Source organism: Notamacropus eugenii, chromosome 6 (assembly GCF_028372415.1).
Source record: "Notamacropus eugenii isolate mMacEug1 chromosome 6, mMacEug1.pri_v2, whole genome shotgun sequence".
NCBI lineage: Eukaryota > Metazoa > Chordata > Mammalia > Diprotodontia > Macropodidae > Notamacropus > Notamacropus eugenii.
The window spans coordinates 44,999,081-45,022,895 of record NC_092877.1 but is presented as its reverse complement, the minus strand read 5'-3'; the positions used below and the strand labels follow the sequence as shown (position 1 = coordinate 45,022,895).

At 42.4% G+C, this 23,815-nt stretch overlaps 1 protein-coding gene across 1 annotated transcript in view; it reads left to right on the top strand.

Annotated features, from left to right (window-relative positions):
• The window catches only part of SLC49A3 (solute carrier family 49 member 3), a 54,566-nt gene that overhangs the window by 8,119 nt on the left and 22,632 nt on the right, over nt 1–23,815 (top strand). The window contains 5 exon segments of the mRNA XM_072619729.1: nt 5,941–6,099; nt 6,953–7,166; nt 16,793–16,869; nt 18,012–18,149; nt 19,646–19,762. Coding sequence (XP_072475830.1) covers nt 5,941–6,099; nt 6,953–7,166; nt 16,793–16,869; nt 18,012–18,149; nt 19,646–19,762 — 705 coding nt within the window.

Here is a 23,815-nt window from a genome sequence, read left to right as displayed (position 1 = left end):
CCCATTTTTTGAAATTCAGAACTATACTTAACTTTGCTGAGCAAGTTACCCTTGGTTGTAACCTCAGCTCTTTTGCTCTATGGAATATAGTATTCATGACCTACAGTCCTTCTATGTAGTAGCTGCTAAGTCTTGTATAATCCTTATTGTAGCTCCATGATATTTAAAAAAAATTTTTCTTGTTGCTCCTTAACCTAGGAACTTTGAAATTTGGCTATGATATTCCTGTAAGTTTTCCTTCTGGGATCTTTTTCAGGTGATAATCAATGAATTTTTTCTATTTCTACTTTGCCTTCTTTTTCTAGAACTTCAGGGCATTTTTCCTTGATAATTTCTTGTAATATTGTATCAAGATGATTTTTTTTTGTCGTAATTTTTGGGTAGTCTGACAATACTTATATCTCCTAGCTCTGTTCTCAGATTGGTTGTTTTTCTGATAAGATGTTGCACTTTCTCCTCTATTTATTCATTCTTTTGATTTTGTGTTATGATTTCTTGGCGTCTTAGAATGTCATCAGCTTCCCCTTGCCCAATTCTAGTTTTCAAGGAATTATTTTCTTCTTTAAATGTTTGATTCTCTATTTCTAGTTGGTTGACTTTCTTTTAATAATTTTCTGTATTTTTCTTGGGTTACTCGGTTTTTTTTTTCTAATTTTTCCTGTATCTCTTATTTGATTTTTATTAAATTCCTTTTAAGAACTCTTTTTGTGCTTGGGGCCATTTGATGCATTGAAAAGGGGGTGACTTTTTTAGCTCCATCATCTTTCTCTGAATATGAACCCAGATCTTCTCTATCCCCATAGTAACTATAGTTGGGTTCTTTCTCTTTTGCATATTCATTTTTATTTATTTATTTTTTGTTTTATTTTGTTTTTAGCAGCTATTAGTGTAATCAAGTTGTAGTCCTGAGGTAAGGGAACGATCCTTCAAGCCTCAGATCCTTCTCACTCTTATTTTCTGAGGTCTGTCTTTAAGCTCAACCTTGGGCAGAGCTAGGGCCCCCAGCCACTCTGTTTCACAAATGATCTTGTTTCCTGCCATCCCTCCTGTGGCTGCAAACTCCAGGTGTCTTCCCTGCCCCCAACTGAAACCAAGTGACTTTACTCTCCTGCCAGTGCCCACACACAACAGGGTCTCTGCCTCTCTGCTCCTACACTCACCAGGTGTGTGCTTTCTCCTTCTCCCAGAAGCCACAGCTTGGACAGTGGTGCTGTGCTTAATGCCCTGCAGCAGTGCAAGTTTCTTCAGTCTTCTCCTACTCAACCATCAGAATCCCACACTGTTTGCAAGATGAATGTTTCTAAGGCTGAGGCTGCCTCCCAACCGAGCTTCTCCCAGGACTTGTTTGTTGATTCTGTAAAGTCCACCTGGAGGTGTTTGCACTTCACTCAGGCCAGACCTCCTCCACTGGAGGTTGGGTCTTTCCTGGGATCTTCTCAAATTGTCTTAGGAGGACAGCTGCTTTACCCCATTTCTGTTGCTCTGAGGTGTTCTGTCTCTTTTTTGTGGAGGAAATTTGGAGAGCCAAAAGTTTTCCAACCTACTCTGCCATCTTCCTAGCTACATTATGTTTTGTTAAGATCCTAATACCTAATTGTTACTCAGAAGCAGTGAATTTAGCTTTGATGTAAAAAAAAAAAATCTAACAAATAGTTATCCAAAAGTAGAACAGGATGTGAGATAATTAGTTATCTAATACTGAGTCTCTTTAAGTGAACACCTGCTCAGCTTTGGATAGGACTAAATGACCTCTGTAGTCCTTGGTAGTTTTGAGACTATGGGATCTGTGTTTGATAGACTGATTTCCTACATAACACCAATGACTGATATAAGTGTGATCATGTAAATCCTCTCTGGAGATGTATTTTAATGGGAATTTGGACAAGATTATACCTTAACCCAAAATAATGTAATCCACATAGAAGTATTCCAGGCATAGTGACAGGCTAGGGGTTCAGGCCACTTGGATTTTCTTTAACAATTCCAGTTCCCATGTCCTCTGTCTCTAATGAGACAGTAGCTACTTAAAAAAAATTAGTCAGTTAATGTTTTTACTGTGTCCCTTTTGAGAGGTTAAGCAATGGGGAAAATAGGAGAAGGAGTACATTTTGGTAGACTCTTATCCCTGTGGATCTTTAGCTGTTCTTTGTGTGGGAAAGATAGGATCCATCATAGGCTTAACTTTTTGTATGGATACATGGCATAGAAACCCCGAGGTGGAGGAGGAGAGATGAGTCTATACTGGCTTGCCTCCCTTCTCCTTCCCCATGCTCTTTCTTCTTATCGTGGATTCCTCGATTCCCTAGCTCCATTCAAGACCCTGCTCAAGGGCTACCTCCTATGAGAGACCTTTCCTAAGTTCCTCTCCCCCTTAAGTTGTAAGGGATTCTTTCCTCTAGATAACTTGACATGTGCTTTGTATAAATGTTGTATTTACTTACCTGAGTATATGTAGTTTCCTCTCTGATAGAAACAACCAACCAATTCATAAACATTACCAGACACTGTGCTAAGCCCTCAGACTACAAAAAAAGAGGCAAAAGTCAGTTCCTGCCCTCAAGGAGCTCGCAATCTAATGGGTGAGACAACATGCAAACAAATATATACAGTGTGAGTTATGTACAGGGTAAATAGAAAATAATTAAGAGAGGGAAGGCACTGGAATTAAGAGGGGATATTCTATTTACTTGGGGCAGGGACTTTTTTCCTTCTGGCCCTTGTATCTGCAGAACCTTGGACAACACCTGACACATAGTAAGCATTTACTAAATGTTGTTGGATTGAATTGGGATAGAATCAATTGGAAGGATTCATGAAAGTAGACCTTGAAAGGGACAGAGGACTGGGTGGCAGCAGAGGACAGGGGAGGAGTACATTCTAGGTAGAGACGTGGCACTGAAGACTGGTGGGTAGAGAAACTAGCCTGACTGGATTGGAGGGTACATGCTGGAGAGTGTGGAGAAGCAAGTTTGGATAGGTAATATGAAAAGCTAACATTTATACGCTGCTGTCAGGTTTTCAAAGTCCTCTACAGGATCTCATTTGATCCTCACAACTGCCCTGAGTAGGATATTATTACCTTTATTATTACCTTTATTATTACGGACAAGGAAACAGGTCAGAGATGTAAATTGATTCTCCACGGGCACCCAGCTAGTAAGTGTATAAGGCTGAATTTGAACTCAGATCATCCTCATTTCAAATCCAAGCTCTTTCCACTCAACAGCACCACCTCCTTAAAGATAAGGTAAGGCCAGATGGTTGAGTGCCTTAAATGCTAGGCTGAGGATTTTTTTTTTTTTATTGTATATTGACATGACTTCATGCAGCTATCCAAGTAGTATTTAATTCCAAAGGGGAAATTTGGAGAGACATCATATGCCTTGAGGGATGTTGCTTGGCAACAAGACTGGTCTCAGAATCACAGAATATCAGAGCAGGAAGGGACCTTAGTGACAACCAGTCCATTCTCTTGATTTTAAAGATGGGGAAACTGCCCCTGGAGAGGGGATTGATTTGTCCGAGGTCACATAGCACCTCAATGGTAGATGTCCTGTCTCTCAGGCCAGTGCTGAGGAAATGGCTTCATTCCCCAGGGCAGAGGGAGGCTGGTGAGCCAGCTGGGGCCCCTAAAGGGGCCTTGAACTTTTTCCACATTGAGAGAAATTCATCCTTTGAGTTTCATTTATTTCTGACATGCCACCAATAACCAGTATTTCCCCTTTCACTTCACTTCTCACTTCACTTATTTGCTCCTCTTACCTCCCTAACAGCAAAAAAAGGGGAAGCAACTTTCTTCCACATTTTTTGTCCTTTCCACTGAAGGTCTTTTGTAGAGCTAAAATTAGATGACTCAGTTACTCCTTTAGCCTCTTCTACCCCCTCCCTTTGGTCCTCATCATTGAGGCAGGGCAGTAGAGTGAGCATTGCCCTGCAAATGGGAGATAGGAACCCTGGGTTCTTAGAGTGAGTTCTTTCTCCAACTAAGTCACTGTGTGACTTTGAACAGGTACTGGCCTGTTCCCTGTCTCTGTCTCGGCACATCAATCATCTCCTTGGTCAAAGACATGAGATAATCCTTGCCCAGCTTCCTACTTAGAGCTCTTGTCCAGATCAGAAGAGAGAAGAAATCTGCAAGCCCTGAGGATTTACAGTCATCCCCATGTGTGAAAGATGTTAATGTCTTTAGAGATAAAGGCTGGAATTTAAATAATTTTCTGAGACAACAAGATAATCCTATAGATGAGAGAGTTCAGATCAAGGGCAGATAGAGTGGACCTAGGGCCAGCCTGTTCTCACTTATGGAATCAGTTTATGTCTGTGCTGATTCCTGGGTCTGCAGGACAGTGGGGCCTGGATCTCTTCCACCTTCTCTAGACAGTCTGACCTCTCATTCTGGTTCTGGGAATACAAGTAGCCTTTGCATTCTCTTCTCTCGACCTAGAATGTCCTCCTCCCACCATCCCTCCATAGCCCTGTAGTCCTCCAGGATTCAAGCTCCACCTGCTGAGGTTCCTTTGGGTTCTGAATCTATGATCCTGTGATGAGGTTGCCACCTCTTTCAAAAGGGCTTCCTCAATTACTCTCATTTTTAGGCTATACCCTTCCTTCCCTCCCCTCACCCCCAATACTTCCTCCTCCCTGCCCCCCATACATACATACACATGCACTCACTGCCCATGTGTGACTCAGAACTGAGGGAAGGGCTCATGCTTTGAGATGATGAACCAGTTCTCTTAAGATCCCTGAGTCACCAGGTTTTCCTACTGTTTTGTCATCCCAAAGTTTGAGCCCTGTAGTACTATGCCACTTGTTTTTCAGTCCTGTCTGATTCTCCATGACCCAATTTGGGATTTTCTTGACAAAGGTACTGTAGTGGTTTGTATTTCCTTCTCCAGCTCATTTTATAGATGAGGAAACTGAGGCAAACAGGGTTAAGTGACTAGTCACTTACTAGCTCACACAGCTAGTAAGTATATGAGGTCAAATTTGAACTCAGGAAAAGAGTCTTTTTGAATGCAGGCCTGACATTCTATCCACTACATCATCAAAAAATAAACCAAAAATAACTGTACCACTCAGGTCTGGAAGCCTCCCAGTTGTATATATCCTATATTTACTTGTCTGTGAGTTTTCATTCTACCCTCCACCCCCCAAGAGAATGGAAGCATTTTGAGGACAGATACTATCTCATTTTTGTATTTAGATCTTCAGTACCTATCCCAATGGCAGCCATCTAAGAGGTGCTAATAAATACTGTGGATTGATTGAATTGGAGTCAGGCATTTCCTCGGACCAAATCATCACACTAATACTGCTTGTGTAATTGGGGGCAAGTGACTTAATTTCTGAGCCCCAGTTTCCTCACCTGTAGACTAGGGATAATTATACCTGTATTATCTGGTTCCTGTGAAGCTCATATGAGATAATCTATGTATAGTGCTTTGCAGATCCCAAAGCATTCCAGAGATGCTGACCATTATTGTGTTGCTTGAAGCTTTCCTGCCATTCCAGTCCTCAGGAATCTCTGACCTCCTAAATTATATACAGTCTGAAGGCCAGTTGGGTCACACCTTGTTCGCTGCACTTTTTGGGTTTTCCTTCCTTTACCCCCAGACTGTGAGCTTCTCTGGGGCTGGGGTTGGGGATGGGAGTCTTTCCTGGTGTCTCCCACAGGGAAATAGATGAGTAAGTACTTTTCCCAAGTGCAGGTGATTCCAGGCCCATTTCCAGATCAGTGACCAGTGATGATTTCTGGCATTGGTTTGGCAGCTGTGATTAATTTCAGCACTCCCAAACTCTGTCTACTTAATTTGGAGCAAACATTCCCCTTTGGCTCTGGATTCCTCTTCCTGGGACACCTGCTCTTGAGCTCAGTCTGCACCTCTCCTAATGGGCTCCATGGGACCCAGGTTCAGAGGGCTCTCTCTTACTTTGCAGCTTTGGCTGAGTTTTGCCCCAGTGGCTGACAGAATTGCTCACTACTTCCACCTCTCTATGATGGAGATTAATTGGCTGTCACTTGTCTACCTGGTGATGTCCATCCCCTTTGGCATAGTTGCTACATGGATCCTGGATTCTTTTGGACTCAGGTGTTCAGTAAGTATCCTTCACTCCTTCTTATTCTGACTTCCCACTTTGATGTGACTCCTATCATCTCCTTCCATCGCAAACTCCTAGGGAGTAAGGCCATCATTCTAAATCCTCCTCCCCTGCCTTCCCGGTCAAGTATGTAGGGAGGGTAGGGGAACCAGGAAGGGACAGGATCAGTGTGGTTTATTTGTCAGTTTCCCTGAAACTTCTCTTTGGGATTTTCTTCATTCAGGGACTGTAAAGATGCCAGTCAGGGTTTAATGAAAAGAGCCCTGTATTTGGAATCAGAGGACTTGGCTTCAAATTCTAGCTCTGCCATTACCTGTATTATTTAACCTGAGGATGCTGGGCTGAAATGACCTTAAAGATTCCTTCTGTTTCTAAGTCTTGTTTCTTTTTCTTTTTTTCTTTTTGGTGAGGCATTTGGGGTTAAGTGACTTACCCAGTGTCACACAACTAGTACGTGTCAAAGTCTGAAGCTGGATTTGAACTCAGGTCCTCCTGATTCTAGGGCTGGTGCCCTATCCACTGTGCCACCTAGCTGCCCCTAAATCCTATGTTTCTAAGAAAACAGCCCCATGTCTACGTGCTCTCTATTCCATGTCCCATCTAAGCCCAAGGTTGTGTCTCAGAGTAGTTTGAACTGCTAAGTGTGATTTGAATTAAAGTCTTCCTGAATTGCAGTACCACACTCTATCTACCATGTCCGGTTCTCTCCTCTGTATGTTGTAAGATTTAGGGAAGGAGGGGCAGAGATCCGTGCTGTTAGGTTCAGAGCATCCTAGGCGCCAGGCTCTGGAAAAGTCTTAGGTCACACTATAGAAGGTGTCTATTGCATGCTATGTCTCCTTCCTTGCAGACGATCCTGTGTGCCTGGTTGAATGCCATTGGGAGTGTCATCCGATTGTTCCCCTGCATGAATTTTGTGGGCAATTACAATTTTATGTATTTTATGATTGGCCAGAGCTTCTGCGCTGTGGCACAGGGGTTGGTGGTCTTCTCTCCAGCCAAACTTGCAGCCTTGTGGTTTCCAGAGCACCAGCGAGCTACTGCAAACATGATTGCAACTATGTGTGAGTATACATATGTGGCAGGCTGCTGGGGTGGAAAGGAGGGCGTGCCAAGAAGAGATGTTGGTCAGTAGATACACGTTGATTAAGAGCCTACCTTGTGCCAGGCACTGTGCTAACCATGAAGGATGCAAAGAAAGGCAAAAGACAGTCCCTGCCCCGAGGAGCTCACAATCTAAGGGATTGGGGGTAGGGTAGGAGGAAGCAACAACCTAATATGTGCAGACAATACCCTATATACAGCCTAAAGAAGAATCAATTAGAGGAAAGGCACTAGAATTAAGAGGGATAGTGAAAGGCTTCCTGAAGAAGGTGGGATTTTGGCCAAGGTCAGCAGGGCCAAAGGGCCTGGGTATTGGTGTTCCTTAAGGTCCACACAGAACAGCGTGTGAGGTCCTGATCTCTTGAATAGGAGACTCTACCTTTTCTACCACCAAGAAGAAGATATCTAGAACATCACATTCACAGAACACTTACTATGGAGCTCCTTGGTGCCTACCTCTGTCCTAGGTACCTTTAAATTTGTGGCCATAATGTTAAAATTACATCACTCACTTCGATGCTTTTGCACAGGCTGTGTCTTGTGTCTGGAATGAGCTCCATCCTCACGTTTTTGCTTCCTTCAAAACTCAGTTCCAACTTTTCCTGCTCTCCTCAGCTATTAGCACTTCTCCTCTAAAATGATCTTATGTAGTTTATTTTTTAATAAACACACAAGTGTACCTGCTGTTTCTGCTTATACAATGTAAGCTTTCTGAGGGAAGGAACTCTTCATTTTTGTCTTGGTATCCCCAGCACCTGACACAATGTCTGGCACCTAATAGGTGCTTAATAAATGCTTGTCATTGACTGATTACCAGTCCTTAGTTTGATTATGGTCATACTCCCTGCCTCAGTGCCCCACCAACGTTTAGCAAGAACACTGCCTTCCCCACCTTTAGAGGCCAGAATTGGCCAAGACTAATAAGAGAGCTCCCTACCCCATCAGAAGGGAGTGTGTAAAGAAGAGGAAACTTAGCAGACCTCAGTCCCCTCAGCGTGCACAACGAGAGACAGCATTGAAGCCTTTGAGACCTGGTTCCTGCCTCTGGTACGTATAGGCTCTGAGCACGCAATTTTGACCACGCTATGCTCTCTAGGCAGCTTTCTAAGAATATAAGTTAAAGAAAAGATGCCAACTGGCATTGGTAGAATGAGTTTCCTCATTTGAGAGTTCGTTCCACCAATCTACAGATAGTACACCTATCTGTACAAGTGTGTATTATGAAAACTAGAGTATCCGATGATCATAATTTTCCTCACAGTTTCTATTTTTAAATGTCTCTTCTTCTGCAATTATGAGCCATTAAAGATCTTAGAAAATTTCATGAACTGTGTAGGAGTGGAATGCAGGTGTTGACAGATGGTGGACCTGTATGTTAGTGGGCAGGGGAGGAACAATGCCATGCTCAAGGGCAGTGGGTGGGACAGCTGGAAGGGAGTAGGTGGGCTATTCTCTGGGCCTGTGGGACAGAAGAATGATTGATAAGAACTAGCATGGGCCAAAGACAGATCTTTGGAGGACAGAACTAGCAGGATGCTCCATGCTGTTTATCTGATAGCTAGAGAAAAGGGGTTTCATGCCTATCTTTTAAAACATTATTTCATTTGTTTTCAGTGTTCTACAGTCACTTCCATATATCTTAGATTTTTTCCCCTCCCTCTCCCTCCTTCCCTGCTCCTTCCCCCCTCCCTCCCCAAGACGGTGTGCAATCTTATATAGGTTCTACACATATATTCCTATTAAATACATTTTCACCTTAGTCATGTTGAATAGAGGAATTAAAATGAATGGGAGGGTTTCATGCCTATCTTGAGATTGAAAGCACAAGTGTTATAAGAATCTTACTCAGATGTAATGGGAGAAGGAAGGAGGTCTTGGTACTGGAAAGTTGGGAAGGTAGGATCTCACTTAGGAGCCATTTCTCTGTTTTCATGAGGAAAACAGCCTCATATAAATTTGAACTGAAGATCATTTTTATTGTATTTTTCACCTATAGATGTTTACCTGCATTGTTTAATTCATCATTGTATTCCTTTAGGCAGTTAATGTAGTGACAATGTAGATAGAGCACTGGACCTGGACCTGAGTTCAAATCTGGTCCCTTATATTTCTTAGCTACGTGACCCTGGGCAAGTCACTTAACCACTTTCTGCCTCAGTTTACCCATCTGTAAAATAGGGGTAGTAATAGCACCTACCTCCCAGGATTCTTATGAGGCTCAAATGAGATAACATTCGAAAAGCACTTTGCAAACTTCAAAAGCACTCTATAAATGCTAGCTACTTTACAAATGCTAGCTATTATTCCCAGAGTGGCTCCCCTAGTCTAAATCCTCATTTGCTTCCTGTGTGAACTATGGCAATTGGCTGCTGTTCTATGTTTGGAATAATAGTCTCTTCCTTCTGATCCATTGATACATCATAGCTGATAGAGTTTCCTTATACATGTCTCCACAAATCTGATCTTTGCATATCTCTACTCAAAACCCTTCTACTTTTCTCCATTGCCTACTGAACTAAATTCAAATGCCTTGCCTTGGCATTCAGTGCTCTCTCTGATGTGGCCCCAAGCTACCTTTCCACCCTTACCTCCCCACATTCCCTTTCATTACCCCTGCTTCACCCTAAGTGACACTCTGTTCTCTGAATATATTCTAAGCAACATCCCTTCCTCTTTGTCTAGAGTGTCCTGTGAAGGATCTAGCCCTGAAACTTAGGTCATACTGACCGGGAGGAGCTTCCCTGGACACCAGCTCCTCCTCCAAATCAATTCAGGGACCTCTCACCTTTGCCCCTAGCCCCTGAACTTGTTTGGTCACCTGAGTCAAGAGATCTGTTTTTTCTCTTTGCCCCTTGCAGGCCCCTAACCCCAGCCCATCACTAATGACCTATTCGTCTTGCCAATGCTACCAAGTCTTGTGACTTTTTCTCCTCTCTTTCCCTTCTCCTTACCTGTCTCCACACATAATAGACTGGATGAGTGTACTCCTAAGGTTAGCCTACAAGAGGAGAAGAAAATCTATGGATCTGGTACTAAAGTGCTATTAGACATGCCAGTAAAAGAAAACTTCTGTGTTTCGGACTGAATGCTACTTAAAACTTTATGATTTAATCTTTGATATTAATAATTTTTTTTCTAGTTTGAAAGGTATGGGTTACACCATAAAGTTGTTTTAATGTAGATTTCTTTGATGATCGATGAGGTCAATAATTTTTTAAAGGATTGTTAATAATGTCTCCTTTTGAAAATTGTATGTTTATATCCTTTGATTACTTATTTGTTATAGATGGGGAACTTTGACAGAGCTCCTTATGTATTTTAGGAGAGTTAGCATGGTCTGCTCAGTGGCTACAGAGCCTTCTTTGAAGCCAGAAAGATCTGGATTCAAGTTCAAGACATGTCCTAGCTGTGTGACTCTGGGCAAGTCACATGACTTCTCAGTGTTCTAGTCAATTCTTTACAACTATAAGTTGCAGAAAAGGCACTAACCTGCATTAGTAAAGGGAGTTTCCTCATTTGAAATTCCCTATCCTGATTAAAAAGCAACCAAAAAACCACAGGTCCAATCCCTATCCCTATTTATTTTACATATAAAATTTTATCCATAACATTGTGGCAAATCTTTTCTATTTTTCTGTTCTATTATCCAGTTTAAAACTTTTTTCATGTAGTTATTGACATCTGTTTGTCCTGAGAGTTCCTTCTATTTGTTAAATCAAACAATGTATCATTCCTTCATGGTTATGAAAAATACTTCATTCTATTTAAAAAAATTTTTTTAATGTTTAAGTTTCTCATTGGCTGGAACTCACTGAGGAATATGGTGTAAGCTACCAGTCAGAATCTTGTGTCTGTCAGGTTTCTAACCTGTTCGCAGGTCCAGGGAATCTTTTGTCCCCATTTTTATTTTTTCTGGGCTTATCAGATGCTCATCTGTTGTTGACATTTGGATGGATGTTCTGCCTAAGCCCCAGCTGGAACCTGTTCCCTCATGGTTTCTTAAGCATGGGGACATTTAAAAGACTATTGGTCCCAGTTAAGAAAAGTATAATGGGCAGCTAGGTGGTGCAGTGGATACAGCACTGGGCCTAGACTCAAGAAGACTCATCTTCTCGAATTCAAATCTGGCTTTAAACAGAGAGCTGTGTGACATTGGGCAAATCACTTCACCCTGTTTGCCTCAGCTTCCTCATCCATTAAATGAGCTGGAGAAGGAAATGGTAAACTACTCCAGTATCTCTGCCAAGAAAACCCCAAATGGGGTCACAAAGAGTCAGACACAACTGAAACAATGAAAAAAACAATAAGAAAAGTTTCTTTACAATGAACTACACCTCTGTCCTGCTTTGGGGATTTGGCTGCCTGGGTTTCCTGGGCTGAATTAATTTCCCATTCTGGCTTTTCTGTTTCAGCCAATCCAGGAGTATGAGAGCATTTGGGCTTTTTGGGGTGCCAACTATTTTTCTGCAGAGACACTTAACTAATTAATCTTTCTTCTTCAAAGAGAGACAAACAAATAAATTGGACCTCAAATAGAATAATTCTACCTGACTCACAAGTAACTCTCAGTGTTCGCAATAAATAATCCTTTTATTAATTTTAAAAAATGTTCAGATCCTCATTATTTTTCTCCCACTCATTGCCTCTACCTCACCCCCAATTGAGAAACCAAGAAAAACAAACACTAGTCTGGCAAAACAAATTCTTACATTGGCTGTATTAGAAAACAGCAATAAAAAATGTCTGCCCCGAGTTCCTCTCACTAGAGGTGGGCAGTGTGTTTCATCTTGAGTTCTCTGGAGTTGTGACTGGTCATTGTGTTGATCAGAATTCCTACATCTCAAACTTTTTGTCTTTATAGGATACTTGTTATTGCATAAAAGCCTTTTCATTATATGCCCTCCAACTCTTACCAAGGGTTAAACTTTCACCAGTCCTTTAAGACCCAACTTAATTGTCACCTTCTCCTTGAATTTATAGCTGGATCGTATATCTACAGCTGGAAAAGACCTTAGAGGTCTCCAGCCCAACTTTCTCAATTTAAAAATAAAGAAACCAGAGGCCTAGGAAGGCAAAGTGATTGGCCCAAGGTGACACAGGTTGTAAGAAGCAGAATCCAAAGCCAGGTCTCTAATTTCACAGCCTGCCTTCTTTCCATTATATGCATACAGATAATCTCTCCCTGCCCTGAACACCCGTAATTCTCCATATACCTCACATGATATTTGTGCTGTGGTGCTTTGTAGGCATTTGTTTATATATCTTCTCTTTCCTGCCAGTCTGTGAGCATCTCAAGAACAGGGTCCGAATGATATTAATCACTGTCTCCCACTCAAAGCCCTCACAGGGCTTCACATGTAGAAGGAACTCAATAGTTATTTCTTGATTGGAGTTGAATTACTGGACACCTACTATGTGCATGGCTACTTGGAATGGGCTACTTTGTAGGGGACTCTGTTGAATAAGGCATGATTACTGTTCTAAGACATTTCACAATCTAGTAAGAAAGATATGATCAGAGCACAATTATAATCCAAGGGAGAAAAATGATGAGTTAATTCATTTGTTCAACGCATTTATTGCATGCGTATTAAGTACAGGTCATTGTCCAGGGTACTGAAGGAGATACAAAGTTGACTAACATTACAATCCAAAATATGTACAAGATGTGTACATAAAGATTGTGCCATAATTCTGAATATACAAGGCTCCTTGAAAGGGAGAACCATGGACAGAAATAATCGAGTCAGAAGGGATACTAGGTTTAAGGAGAAAGCCTTGATTGGAATATGTCAACTTTGATAAGATATTCAGATAGAAATGTCCTTTATGGAGTGTTAGCTGTATGTGGGTCTGGGAGTCAATAGTATAGAAGGTGGGAGGGGAAGTAAGTTTATTTGCCAAAGAAGATAGTAGAGCTATAGAGATGAATGGCAAAGGTGGAAACTGGAAGAAAACCTGTAATTAGGGAGTAGGGGGAGGATGAGGAGCCAAAAAAGGAGAGAGAAGGAATGGTGTGAGGGGGAGTATGATGTTGGTGAAGACAAGGAAGAAGAGAGGGTCTCACAGTAGAGAATGGTTAATAATACCAAATATAACAGAGATCAAGGGAGAGAAGAGCTAAACAAAGCCCACTGCTATTTCATCTTCTCTACATTTTTTATGGGAAAGCAGAAATCCCTGGTCACGGGGCTTGTTTCTATTTCCTGTGTTCATTAGTCAGGAGAGGACAATCCGGAGGAATAACCCAGCCTTTATAGGTCACAACGGGAAGTGGTCTTTGAAGAGATCTAGCCATGACCTTTGTTACTATGCCGTATAATGGAAAGTGTTGAGTAACAAAGTCTTTAGATTCCTGCTCCTGGTGGTGCACATCTGTCATCCCAGATACCTGGGAGGCTGAAGATGGTGGATCTCTTGAGCACAGGAGTTCTGAGTTGCAGGGGGTTATGCTTATCAGATGTCTCTATTAAATTCAGCATTAACAGAGCCTGCTTTCTAAGTGAGGGGCCATTAGGTTGTGCCTAAGGGTAGAGGTGGGGGAGTGGGAGTGAGGGGAGGAGGGGTTTTGAATAAGGTCAGGTCAGAAACAGATCAGGTTGAAATTTCCATGCAGATCAATAATGAGATCAGGCTTTAGATTGGCACTCTACTCCAACCTGGACAAGACAGGGAGACCCCAATCTTTCAAAAAAACAAAAGAAGTAAGAAGATTCTAAGTGAAATTCAGGCTCTGCTCTTGACTGCCTGTCTGACTTTAGAAAAGATACTCCACTTCTTAGCTAAAGGTCTATACAATGTAGTCATTGGATCAGATCACTACCTGATCTTAACCTGGAGGACATGAACTTTTATTTATAAAATTTTGATAACTGTATTTCAATATAATTTGTTCTCTGCACACTCCTAAGTAGTTTAATGCATCTAATAAGATTATTCTGAGGTGGATCTATAGGTTTCAACAGACTGTGTGCCTGACCAAAAAAAAAAAGTTAAGAAATCCTGGACAAGATGACTTGTGAAGTTCTTTCCATTCCTAAATCTAATGATTCTTTGGCCTTATTCTTTGGACTTCACAAGGTATTTTGTTTGAGCTTTAGTTTGTTAAAGCATTTTATTATTTCATCTTTTTTTTTTTATATTTTTACCTTTGTTTTAACATTTACCTGTTTTTCCTTAATGTATCCCTCCCCTTCTCCCTCTCAGGATGCTATCCCTTATAGCAAAGAAGAAGAAAGAGAAGGGGAAAAACCAGTTCAGCTAAACTAACCAACATAATTTTGCAGCATTCCATCTCAGTCACTGTTATCTTTGACATTATCAGAGTAGCTGTGGAAATTGTTTTCTTGGTTCATATAGGTCTTCTTAGACTTCCCTGTATTGATCACTTTAATGCCATTTATCTGTTGTGATATGTATTATAGCTATCTATTTTTGCGTCTTATCTTCTTCCAAGACTTTGAACTTCCTGAAGGCAGGGACTGTATCTTAGTGAAAGTTTGTGTCTTTCCCAGAACCTAGAAGGTGCTTCATAAACATCTAACATTGGCTTCCTCTGAGTCTTGCTCATTTTTCCTAATGGAGTTGGGACATCTTTCCAAAAGCAGTTCCCATTGATAAGACCTGGGGAAGATCCAGGTTCACTCTCTTTTGGAGGCGCTCTTACTAACAAAATTCACCCATTTTTTCAGACTCCAGAGCTAACATCTGCTGACTTCATCTTCCATCTCTGAGAGTGGCCTCCTTTCATAGATTGCTATTCCCTATGTACTGATGACATGTAAGATAGCTTCCTATTCCATGTCTATGTGCATGTCTCTGGGGGTGCATGTATGTTTGTGTATATGTGTGTGTATACATACATGCATATACATACACACCACGATAATGTGTACATGATGCCATGATATATGTGCATGCTTAAATGCAAGTACATCTAGACATCATGGTTTGTGAATATTTTATTCTGTCTGTGTGTAAATACGTAAATAATACACTCCCTCCTCATTGCCTCATCACAGAGTTCAAATGAGCCTGGCTGGTGGAACGTAACTCTCTTGCGGGTCTTACAAAGCTGGAAAGGCTTCCTGTGTGGACTGGCTGGAGGACTGTATGTCTGTCCTAAGAGAATCAGTCTCTTAGAGGATTCAGAGAGGCTCATGTTGGCCACCTGCTGCTGCATTTGACCTAGCAAGGGCAGTTCTCACTGGCTGGTGAACTAATTCAGAACAATTGGGTAGAGCAGAGAGACTAATATTGGACTACAATGGAATTTGGAAATTCATTGGAAGTGAATTTGGCATCCATATACGTCTAAGAGAAAGCTGTGAGCTATGAAGAATAGCAGCCTGTTAAGAGAGCAGAACATTATTTCTGCAGAATGAGAGGGCAGGCAGCAGCTTGGCAAGGAAACACCATGCCCCTGAAGGGGAAGGTGTTCGTAGGGAGGATTTGCCCTCGGCTGTGGCCAAGGAAGGGGTCTGAGCATGTTCAGTAGGCCCGAGGGTTCAATGGACAGATAAGTGACCATTCAGCCTGCAGGAGAGGTGAGCAGGGAATGCATTCTAGGTGTGGGGGCATAGCCAGGACAAAGACACAGAGGTAGAAGATGGAGTGAAGGAGGATGGAAAGAAGGTAGATTGTGGCTAGTTGGGGAAGGGCTTTAAATGCCAGTTTGAAATATTTAATAAAAAGGTGCTGAGAGTCTAGTGCTCAAGAGGGAGGTTAAGGCTGAATGGGTGACACTGGACAAGTTTACCTAGAGATATCCATTTTTTAAGGGGGTACACACCTCAACTAGTACTTGCTTGAGGCAGGGAGACAATGCATCTGTAAACATGCATATATGTATAACAATGTATGTAATATATCTTTTCCATCTGAAGAGAGCTCATGGGCCTAACATATCTGAAAGCTGTGAGGAGATAATTCACCTTTGTACTTAGGGGTTTACACAGGCACCAAACTAGCTACTTTTCAGTCCATTCTTTTTTGACAAATTTCTTTCCTTCTTCAACAGTGGCAATGACACCCAGGCTACAGGTCCAGGAATCTGGAGATCTGAATTTAGCTCATCTTTGATCTCCTGGATCCCTTACAATAGACAGACCAATCTATTCAAAGACTGAGAACTCCAATCTGGGTTGGGCTTTGGGGACTGTCACTGATAAGTTGATTCTCTGAGGGCCAGCTCACTATAACTTTAGGTGGACTGTCTGTAAAATGGGCACCTTGGCTACTAGGAAAGGTTGTGAAGCAGGTAAGATGCAGGCATAAAGTTTTGCACTTTTCCCAACACTTGTTAGTTTTAAATCCTATTCCTCTCTACCCTGAATGCCCTTAGGGCAGAGCTCAGCTCTGTCTCTCTTCTGTCTCCCTCTAATCTGATAGTCTTGAGGGAGGGCCTGGGTCAGTTTTGGATTGTCCTCTTCCATGAGCACTGTGGTGTTGGAGGCACAGGGCTGGATACAAGGGTGGGTTGGGTTGGGGGAAGTGTGGTGGGCAGTGGGCATGGAGTGAAGGAGTATTTCACAGAAGCCCAAACAGAGAACTAAACACTCCCCTCCTGATTTTGTATTTAATCCAGCAAACCCTCTGGGCGTCCTCCTGGCTAATATGGGGTCTCCTGCGCTTGTGAAAAAAGAGGAAGATATTCCATTAATGGTAAACCACAGCAGCTGAATCATGACCTTCTCCCTTCACATCTCAAACTCTGTTTCTGGGTAGTCATCATGATGACTTAGATCCAATTCTAATCTTTCTCGTGACCTCCAGTCTCACATGTCCAACTGTATTGTAGATAACTTGGACTGGATGTCTTATGGACATCTTAAACTCAACAGGTCCAAAAAAGAACTCATTATTCAGTGCCCCTCCCCAGTCCTCTCCTCTTCCTAATTTCCCTATTACTGTCTAGGGTCTCCCCTCTAGTCCTGGCTTACACCTTGGGTGCCATTCTGTACTCCTCCCCATCTCTCAGCCTCTGTATCGAATCTGTTGACAATTTTAACTTCACAACATCTCTCTCAACCCTTCCTTCTCTCCTCTGACATTGACACCATCTTGGTGCAAGTCATGCTCATTTCACCCCTAGACTACTGCAATAACCTGCTGGTTGATCTCTTGGTCACAAGTTTCTCCTCACTCCATTCCATCAGCTATGAGATTAATCTTCCTAAAATGCAGCTCTGATTATATCATACCCCTACCTCTTCATTCAATAAACTCCAATGGTTCCTTATATCTGTAGGATCAAATTAGAAAATCATTTGTTTGACTTTCAAAGCCCTTCATAACCTGGATCCTTCCTATCTTTCTAGACTTCTTACCCTTTATTTCCCTTCATGTACTCTGTTGTCCAGTAACACTGACCTCCTTGCTGTTCTGTCTCCCACATCTGACCTGTTTCTACTGGCTCTCACCCATGTGTGGAATATTCGCTCTCTCCATCTCTGCCTCCTAGGTTCCTTGGCTTCTTTCAAGTCTGAGGCAATGTCAACTCTTACAGAAGCCTTTCCCAGACCTCCTTAATCTTAGGCTTCCCCTCTAAGGTTACTCATAGTTTATCCTATTTATATCTTGTTTATAAATAATTATTTGTTGTCTCTCTCCCATTAGACTCTGAGCTTCTTGAAGACAATGATTGTTTTCTGACTTTCTTTGTATCCCTAGCACTTGGCATAGTGCCTGACACATAGTAGGCAGTTAATAAAATGCTGCTTGACTGACTGACCATGACCTTTGTATGTATGAACTTCTCCTCATACATGCCCATATGTACATTCCTGTATATGTCTTTTTACCAGCTTGGATTCTGCATCATCCCAGCTGGTCTTGCCTGCCTCCTCTCCAGTGCCTGCATTTGGGAAAGCGTCCCTCCAACTCCACCATCCATGGGAGCTGCCACCTCCACCTCAGAGCCTTTTCTTTCAGGGATGTGGATTGTAAGTGCCTCTCAGGGCATACATACCAAGAACCCCAGAATTTGAACTTTGGCTATTTTTCCTCTTGACCTTAAAAACCAGGAATGCACAATTTGGGGAGAAATTCCAAACTCCTGATTGTTTGTCAGTCATATTTACTTCATCCAGTCCATGTCATGTTGGCCCTATTTGGGGAACAGGGAGATACCAAAGGTTCAGTCCTGGCTCAAAGTATAGGGTGAGGAGGACAAAGAGAAGGAGACTTAGGTCCAAGCTTTGCCCTTGGGGAGCTCACAATTGGGGTAGAAGGAAGGAAGAGGCTATAGGAGGAAGAAGCCCTGCTGTCAGGGGAACTCAGTCTATAGGGGAGAGAAAATTCCTGCAAAATCATTATTTAGAGAAGAATATAAGATCCAAGGCTGGAGTCTAGTTCTGTATAATGAATTCAGAGAAGGAAACTATCAATGCACTCTGGATCAATCAGGAAAGACTACATGGAAAGGGCCTCTTAGTTAATTTATGACAGAGTATAGATAATTAACAGGGCAGAGAAATTCCTCCTCACAGACCATTCAACAAGAGCTTGGCAAGTACAAGAATGAATTGGTTTTGATTTAGTCTGTCTTCCTGGTCAGTTTTGGGTTCTTAAAATGGAGTAAAGGGTGGATGCTAGTCACCCAAGAGTTGACCTGTGGGTAAGGGGAAATCCTGACACCCAGACTACCACTAATTCTCTTAGTGTGACCTTAGCAAAGTAATACCTGAACTCACTCCTTTGTAACATGAAGGAACTGGGCTAGTGTTGAGGTCCTTAACCTTTTTTGTATCATAGTCCCCTTGGGCAGTCTGGTGAATCCTATGGACCCCGACATATTATGGCCTACATCCGTAGCTGACGGAAATGCTAAATTCAAAGGTTCATTGAAATACAGATGGAATTCGTTGTTTTATCCAAGTTCATGGACCCCCTGAAATCTACATGGAGCCAGGTTAAGAACCTGTGAGAGGTGTCTAGAAATGCTCCTGGGAACTCAAGGGGTAGGTTGGGAATATGTGGTCCCTAACCAGAAGTCATACCTACATCCATGCCTTTCTACTCCACCATCCTTAAGCCAGAAAGTAAGTGAGGATTTTGTCATGTTGCATATTTCATATGAGAACTATGGCATATATTAATCATGTAGCTCTCATGTTATACATCATAGATCACTGGGAATTCTCCTGGTTTTACATGTTACATGTAATGTGTGTGTTTGGGAAAGCCACATACACTGTGATCCTTGCATGTGTCATGAATTACACATAAATCACCAATGGCATATGGCATGTGTGTTAGGGATAAAATCATGGCTGGCTTCCAGGGTCAGGCTGCCACGTGAATGGGGCCACACCATTTCTTGTTCAGCACAGGTGCCAGTCAGGGATGTTTCTGGGAGCAGAGTTTTAGGACAGAACCCTCACTGTGGTACCTCAGTCACCGATTTTAGCCTCACCCGCCTCTTGGTCTTCTTCTCCAGCTCCTTCGGAACAAAGCGTATGTCATCCTGGCCCTGTGCTTTGGAGGTGGCATTGGTGCCTTCTCAGCCTTCTCTGCCCTTCTGGAGCAGATCCTCTGTGTGAAAGGCTATTCCAATGTGAGTAGGGGATGAGGAGTATGGGGAGGGGTGGGAGGAGGAACATGATAAAGTTGGATGCGAACTGATGTCCTGAAGACCCTCCTTAAATGGAGGAACTGGGAGGAGTATGCCAGTCATTCTCCACTCTCTCTGATTAGAAGAAGGGAGGAACCCCAGAGACGAGGGGTGTTATGGAAGTGTGAGATTCAGCATTTCCTCCTCTTGCAGAATGATGAATTTCTGGAGATCACAAAGTCCAAGAGAGTAGCCAAGTGGGAAACACTGGACGTTCGAGGTAGAAGGGACCTCCCTCTCCTCAAGTCCTCTTAGTGTACTTATATTTGTTGTTACATATAGATACTTTAATTCCTCTATCACATGAACCTTAGGCTTCCATTATTAGACTTCTTTAGTTTATTTATTGAACCCTAAACTACTTGAAGGCAGGCTGTCATTTTTCAGTTTTTTTATGTTCTTATATAGTCTAGGACATGGTAGACCATTTAGGACTGTTTGGCGTGGAATTGGGGCGTTGCTTGTGAATCTCTTCTCCTTTATCAGATGGGAAAATGGGGACTAAGAACAATGGGCCAATCAACAAACATTTATTAAGCTATATGCCAGGATCTTTTGCTAAGTCCTGGGGATACAAAGAAAAAGCAGAAACAGTTCGTTTTCCTCAAAGAGTTTACATTCTAAGGGGGAGATGCCATATGTAAGTCAGAATATACAAGAGAAATAGAGATTGGATGGTAGGTAATCTCCAAGGGGACGGTACTAGCAGGTTGGGGTTAGGGGAGTGGAGGAGGACCAGAAAAGGCTTCTGCTGGGAGGTAGCACTTGAACTAAGTCTTTAAGAAAGCCAGGGATTCTCAGAGTTGGAGATTAGGAAGAGAGAGCATTCCAGACATTAGAAACAAAGGCACAGAGGCAGGAAATGAGAGTGTTGTGTATAAAAACATGGAGGCCAGTGTCATTGGATCATAGTGTGCATGGAGGGGAGTAAAATGCTAGAAAACTTGGAAAGGTGGGAAGGGACCAGATGGTGAAGAACTTTAAATGAGGAAAAGGAATTTTCTCTTTGCTCCTGGCGGTGATAGGGAACCTTTGGAATTTATCAAAAGTGGATGGGGTTGGGAGGGTTGATCTGATCAGACTTATGCTTTAGGAAAATCTCTTTGAATGTTGAATGAGTAGATCAACTGGGAAAACACTTAAGGTTGGGAGACCAGTTAGGAAGCCATTGTAATAGGCCGAGATAAAGGCCTACATAATGGTGGTGGCTGTGGAAGTGGAGGAAAGGGCATATATGTGAGAGATGTAGAGAAAGAAATGACAACATATAACCATCAATTGGATATGTGGGGTGAGCAAGAGAGAGGATGGCGATGCCCTAGACAGTAAGAGAGAGGCTCAGGAAAGGTGAGAGTTTTGGAGGAAATGTAATGAATTTTGATCTGGATATGTTGACTCATCTTCTCTTAGCCAGTCCTGGTACCCAGGTCTTCTCATTCTCACAGTCCAATATTCTGTCCACTGCATGGAGCTGCCTTGGAAGGCCAGTCCATCTTACATCCTCCATATCTTTTGAAGAATCACTTGGACTTTGTAGGATTCAGTTCAATTCAACAAACATTTCATTCGTGCCTACTGTTTGCAGAGTCCTGTAAAATCTGGTTCTAGAAATTCAGAGTCTAATGGGGTTGAGGCAAAGGATATGGGATATGGACTGACTTGATTAAGACAAAGTTATGTGTTTGTCCTTCGTTGCTGAAGAAGACCATGCCATCAGAGAAATGATGACATGACTTGCACTTGACTTTGTTTTGAGTGAGGGAGGGCCGTGCAGGTCACCAGCCTCACTTCTCCTCCAGAGCCATCTGAATCCAGTGACCAGATATTCACCAGGATGACTGGAGATGACCTAAGATGAGGCAGTTGGGGTTAAGTGACTTGCCCAAGGTCACACAGCTAGTGAGTGTCAAGCGTCTGAGGTAAGATTTGAACTCAGGTGCTCCTGACTCGGTGCTCTATCCACTGCACCAACTAGCTGCCCCTTAAGACAAAGTAGAGAATGTAAAGTGCCTAGTAGAGCTAGGAAGATGGACTTCAGTTTGTATCTGCATTACCCCGAGTCATGGTCAGACCAGGCTCATGCTGTGTTCTATTCAGATTTCATGCAATTCGACGAATATTTATTTTTATTTTTTAGTAAGTTTATTTATTTTGAGTTTTCAATATTCACTTCCATAAGTTTTAAATTTTCTCCCCCTCCTCCCTTCTCCTTCCCCAAAATAGCATACAATCTGATATAGGCTCTGCATGTACATTCCTATTAAACATATTTTCATATTCAACAAATATTTATTGAACATTTCTAAGTACCCGAGACTGTGCTATGCTTTGTGAGTCTATACTTTGTGGAGAAGGCATCAGCTTGTAGAGGAGAACATTTCTTCTCTGGGAGTTGCCTATCACAGGCCCAGCTCATATCTTCCCTTTGTGTTAGCCACAATTTCCTTGCATTATTCTCGGATGGGAGGCCGGTGATGCAATCTTTGGTCTTGGTCACCCATGAAATAGACGGCTTATAAAATAAACCCAAACAGTCTCAGGTCTCCACCACAGCTTCCTTCCTTGTAACAGTCCTAGCAAATGTTGTGGGGTGGGGATCAAGATGAGACAAAATGACCCTCAGTTTTGTCCTATAAGCCTTCTGCTTTTTTGAGTGTTGGTAGTAGAGTGGTAGAACGCATTTAGAAAAAGCGACCAAAAATGTGAAGAATTTCACAATTTTAATTTTAATGTTGGTATTCTGAATATTTGTGACATCCTTATCTAATGACCAGTGAGTATTGTCTATACAATTGGAAGAATATTCTCACTATAAATGACACCAGAAAACCTAATCAAGTTGCAGCTAAAAGAAAACATCCTCTCCCCTTGGGGAGTGCTGCTTCTATTTGTCCTTCACTCTCAAAGAGGACCATGACATCCGGAAGGTGATGCCGTCGCATGCAAATGAATTGGATTTAAGTGAGGCAGGACTCTGCAAAGTTGCCAGCCTCACTTTCACTTCTGGAACCATCTAGGTCCAGTGGCAAAATATAGATCAGGATGACTGGAGGTGACCCAAGGTGCAGTGGGGAATCTTGGCCTTTTCAAGCTAAGGGCTTTAACAGGTCTCAGTTTGAGGCAAAGTCTATTCGGTGATTAAGACTTAATAAGAGAGGCAAATACAGGAGTGAACAGGGTATGTGCCATCCTATCCCATAAGGCAACAAGAAATTTCAGTTCCAATTCAACATACATTTATTGAATGTCTATTTTATGCAAGATGCTTGGGATTCAAAGGTCAAAGTGAAAAAGCCCTGGCCTTCCAGAAACTCCCAAAACTATGTGGTGTGGCATTAGGGGTGGTGGGCTGCAAATGGGATATAGAATGTACACAGGCATTAGATGACAAGGAGAGGGAAGATCCTAGGGAACAACTGTGAATAAAAGGAGAAAGTATCTTTCTGTAGGAAGTGGTATCTGCCTGAGCCTTGAAGGACTTCAGGGGTTTGGAAAGATGGAAATGAAGAGTTGATTTCAGGCATGGGGAACCAACAGCCTTTGAAAAGGCACAGAGACAGTCTAGGGAATGTCAGCTTCAGAGACCAGTTAATAGCCACATTGGGCTAGGGTTGTAGACTGTATGAAGAGTGCCTGGCATATTTTGTTGTAGTTGAGTCATTTCAGTTACAACCAGCTCTCTGTGACCCTATTTGGGGTTTTCTTGGCAGAGATACTGGAGTGGTTTGCCATTTCCTTCTCTATCTCATTTTACAAATGAAGAAACTGAGGCAAACAGAGTTTAGTGATTTGCCCAGGGTCACACAGCTAGTAAATGTCTGAGGCTAAATATGAACTCAGGTCCTTCTGACTTCAGGTCCCAAGCTCTTTCCACTGTGCCACCTAGCTGCCTTGCCTGGCATATTGAAGGCATTTAATAAATACTAGTTCGACCTGCTGATTAATATGAAATGTCTGGGAAGGTAGGCTAGAGCCAGGTTCACTGGGCTAAGGTGA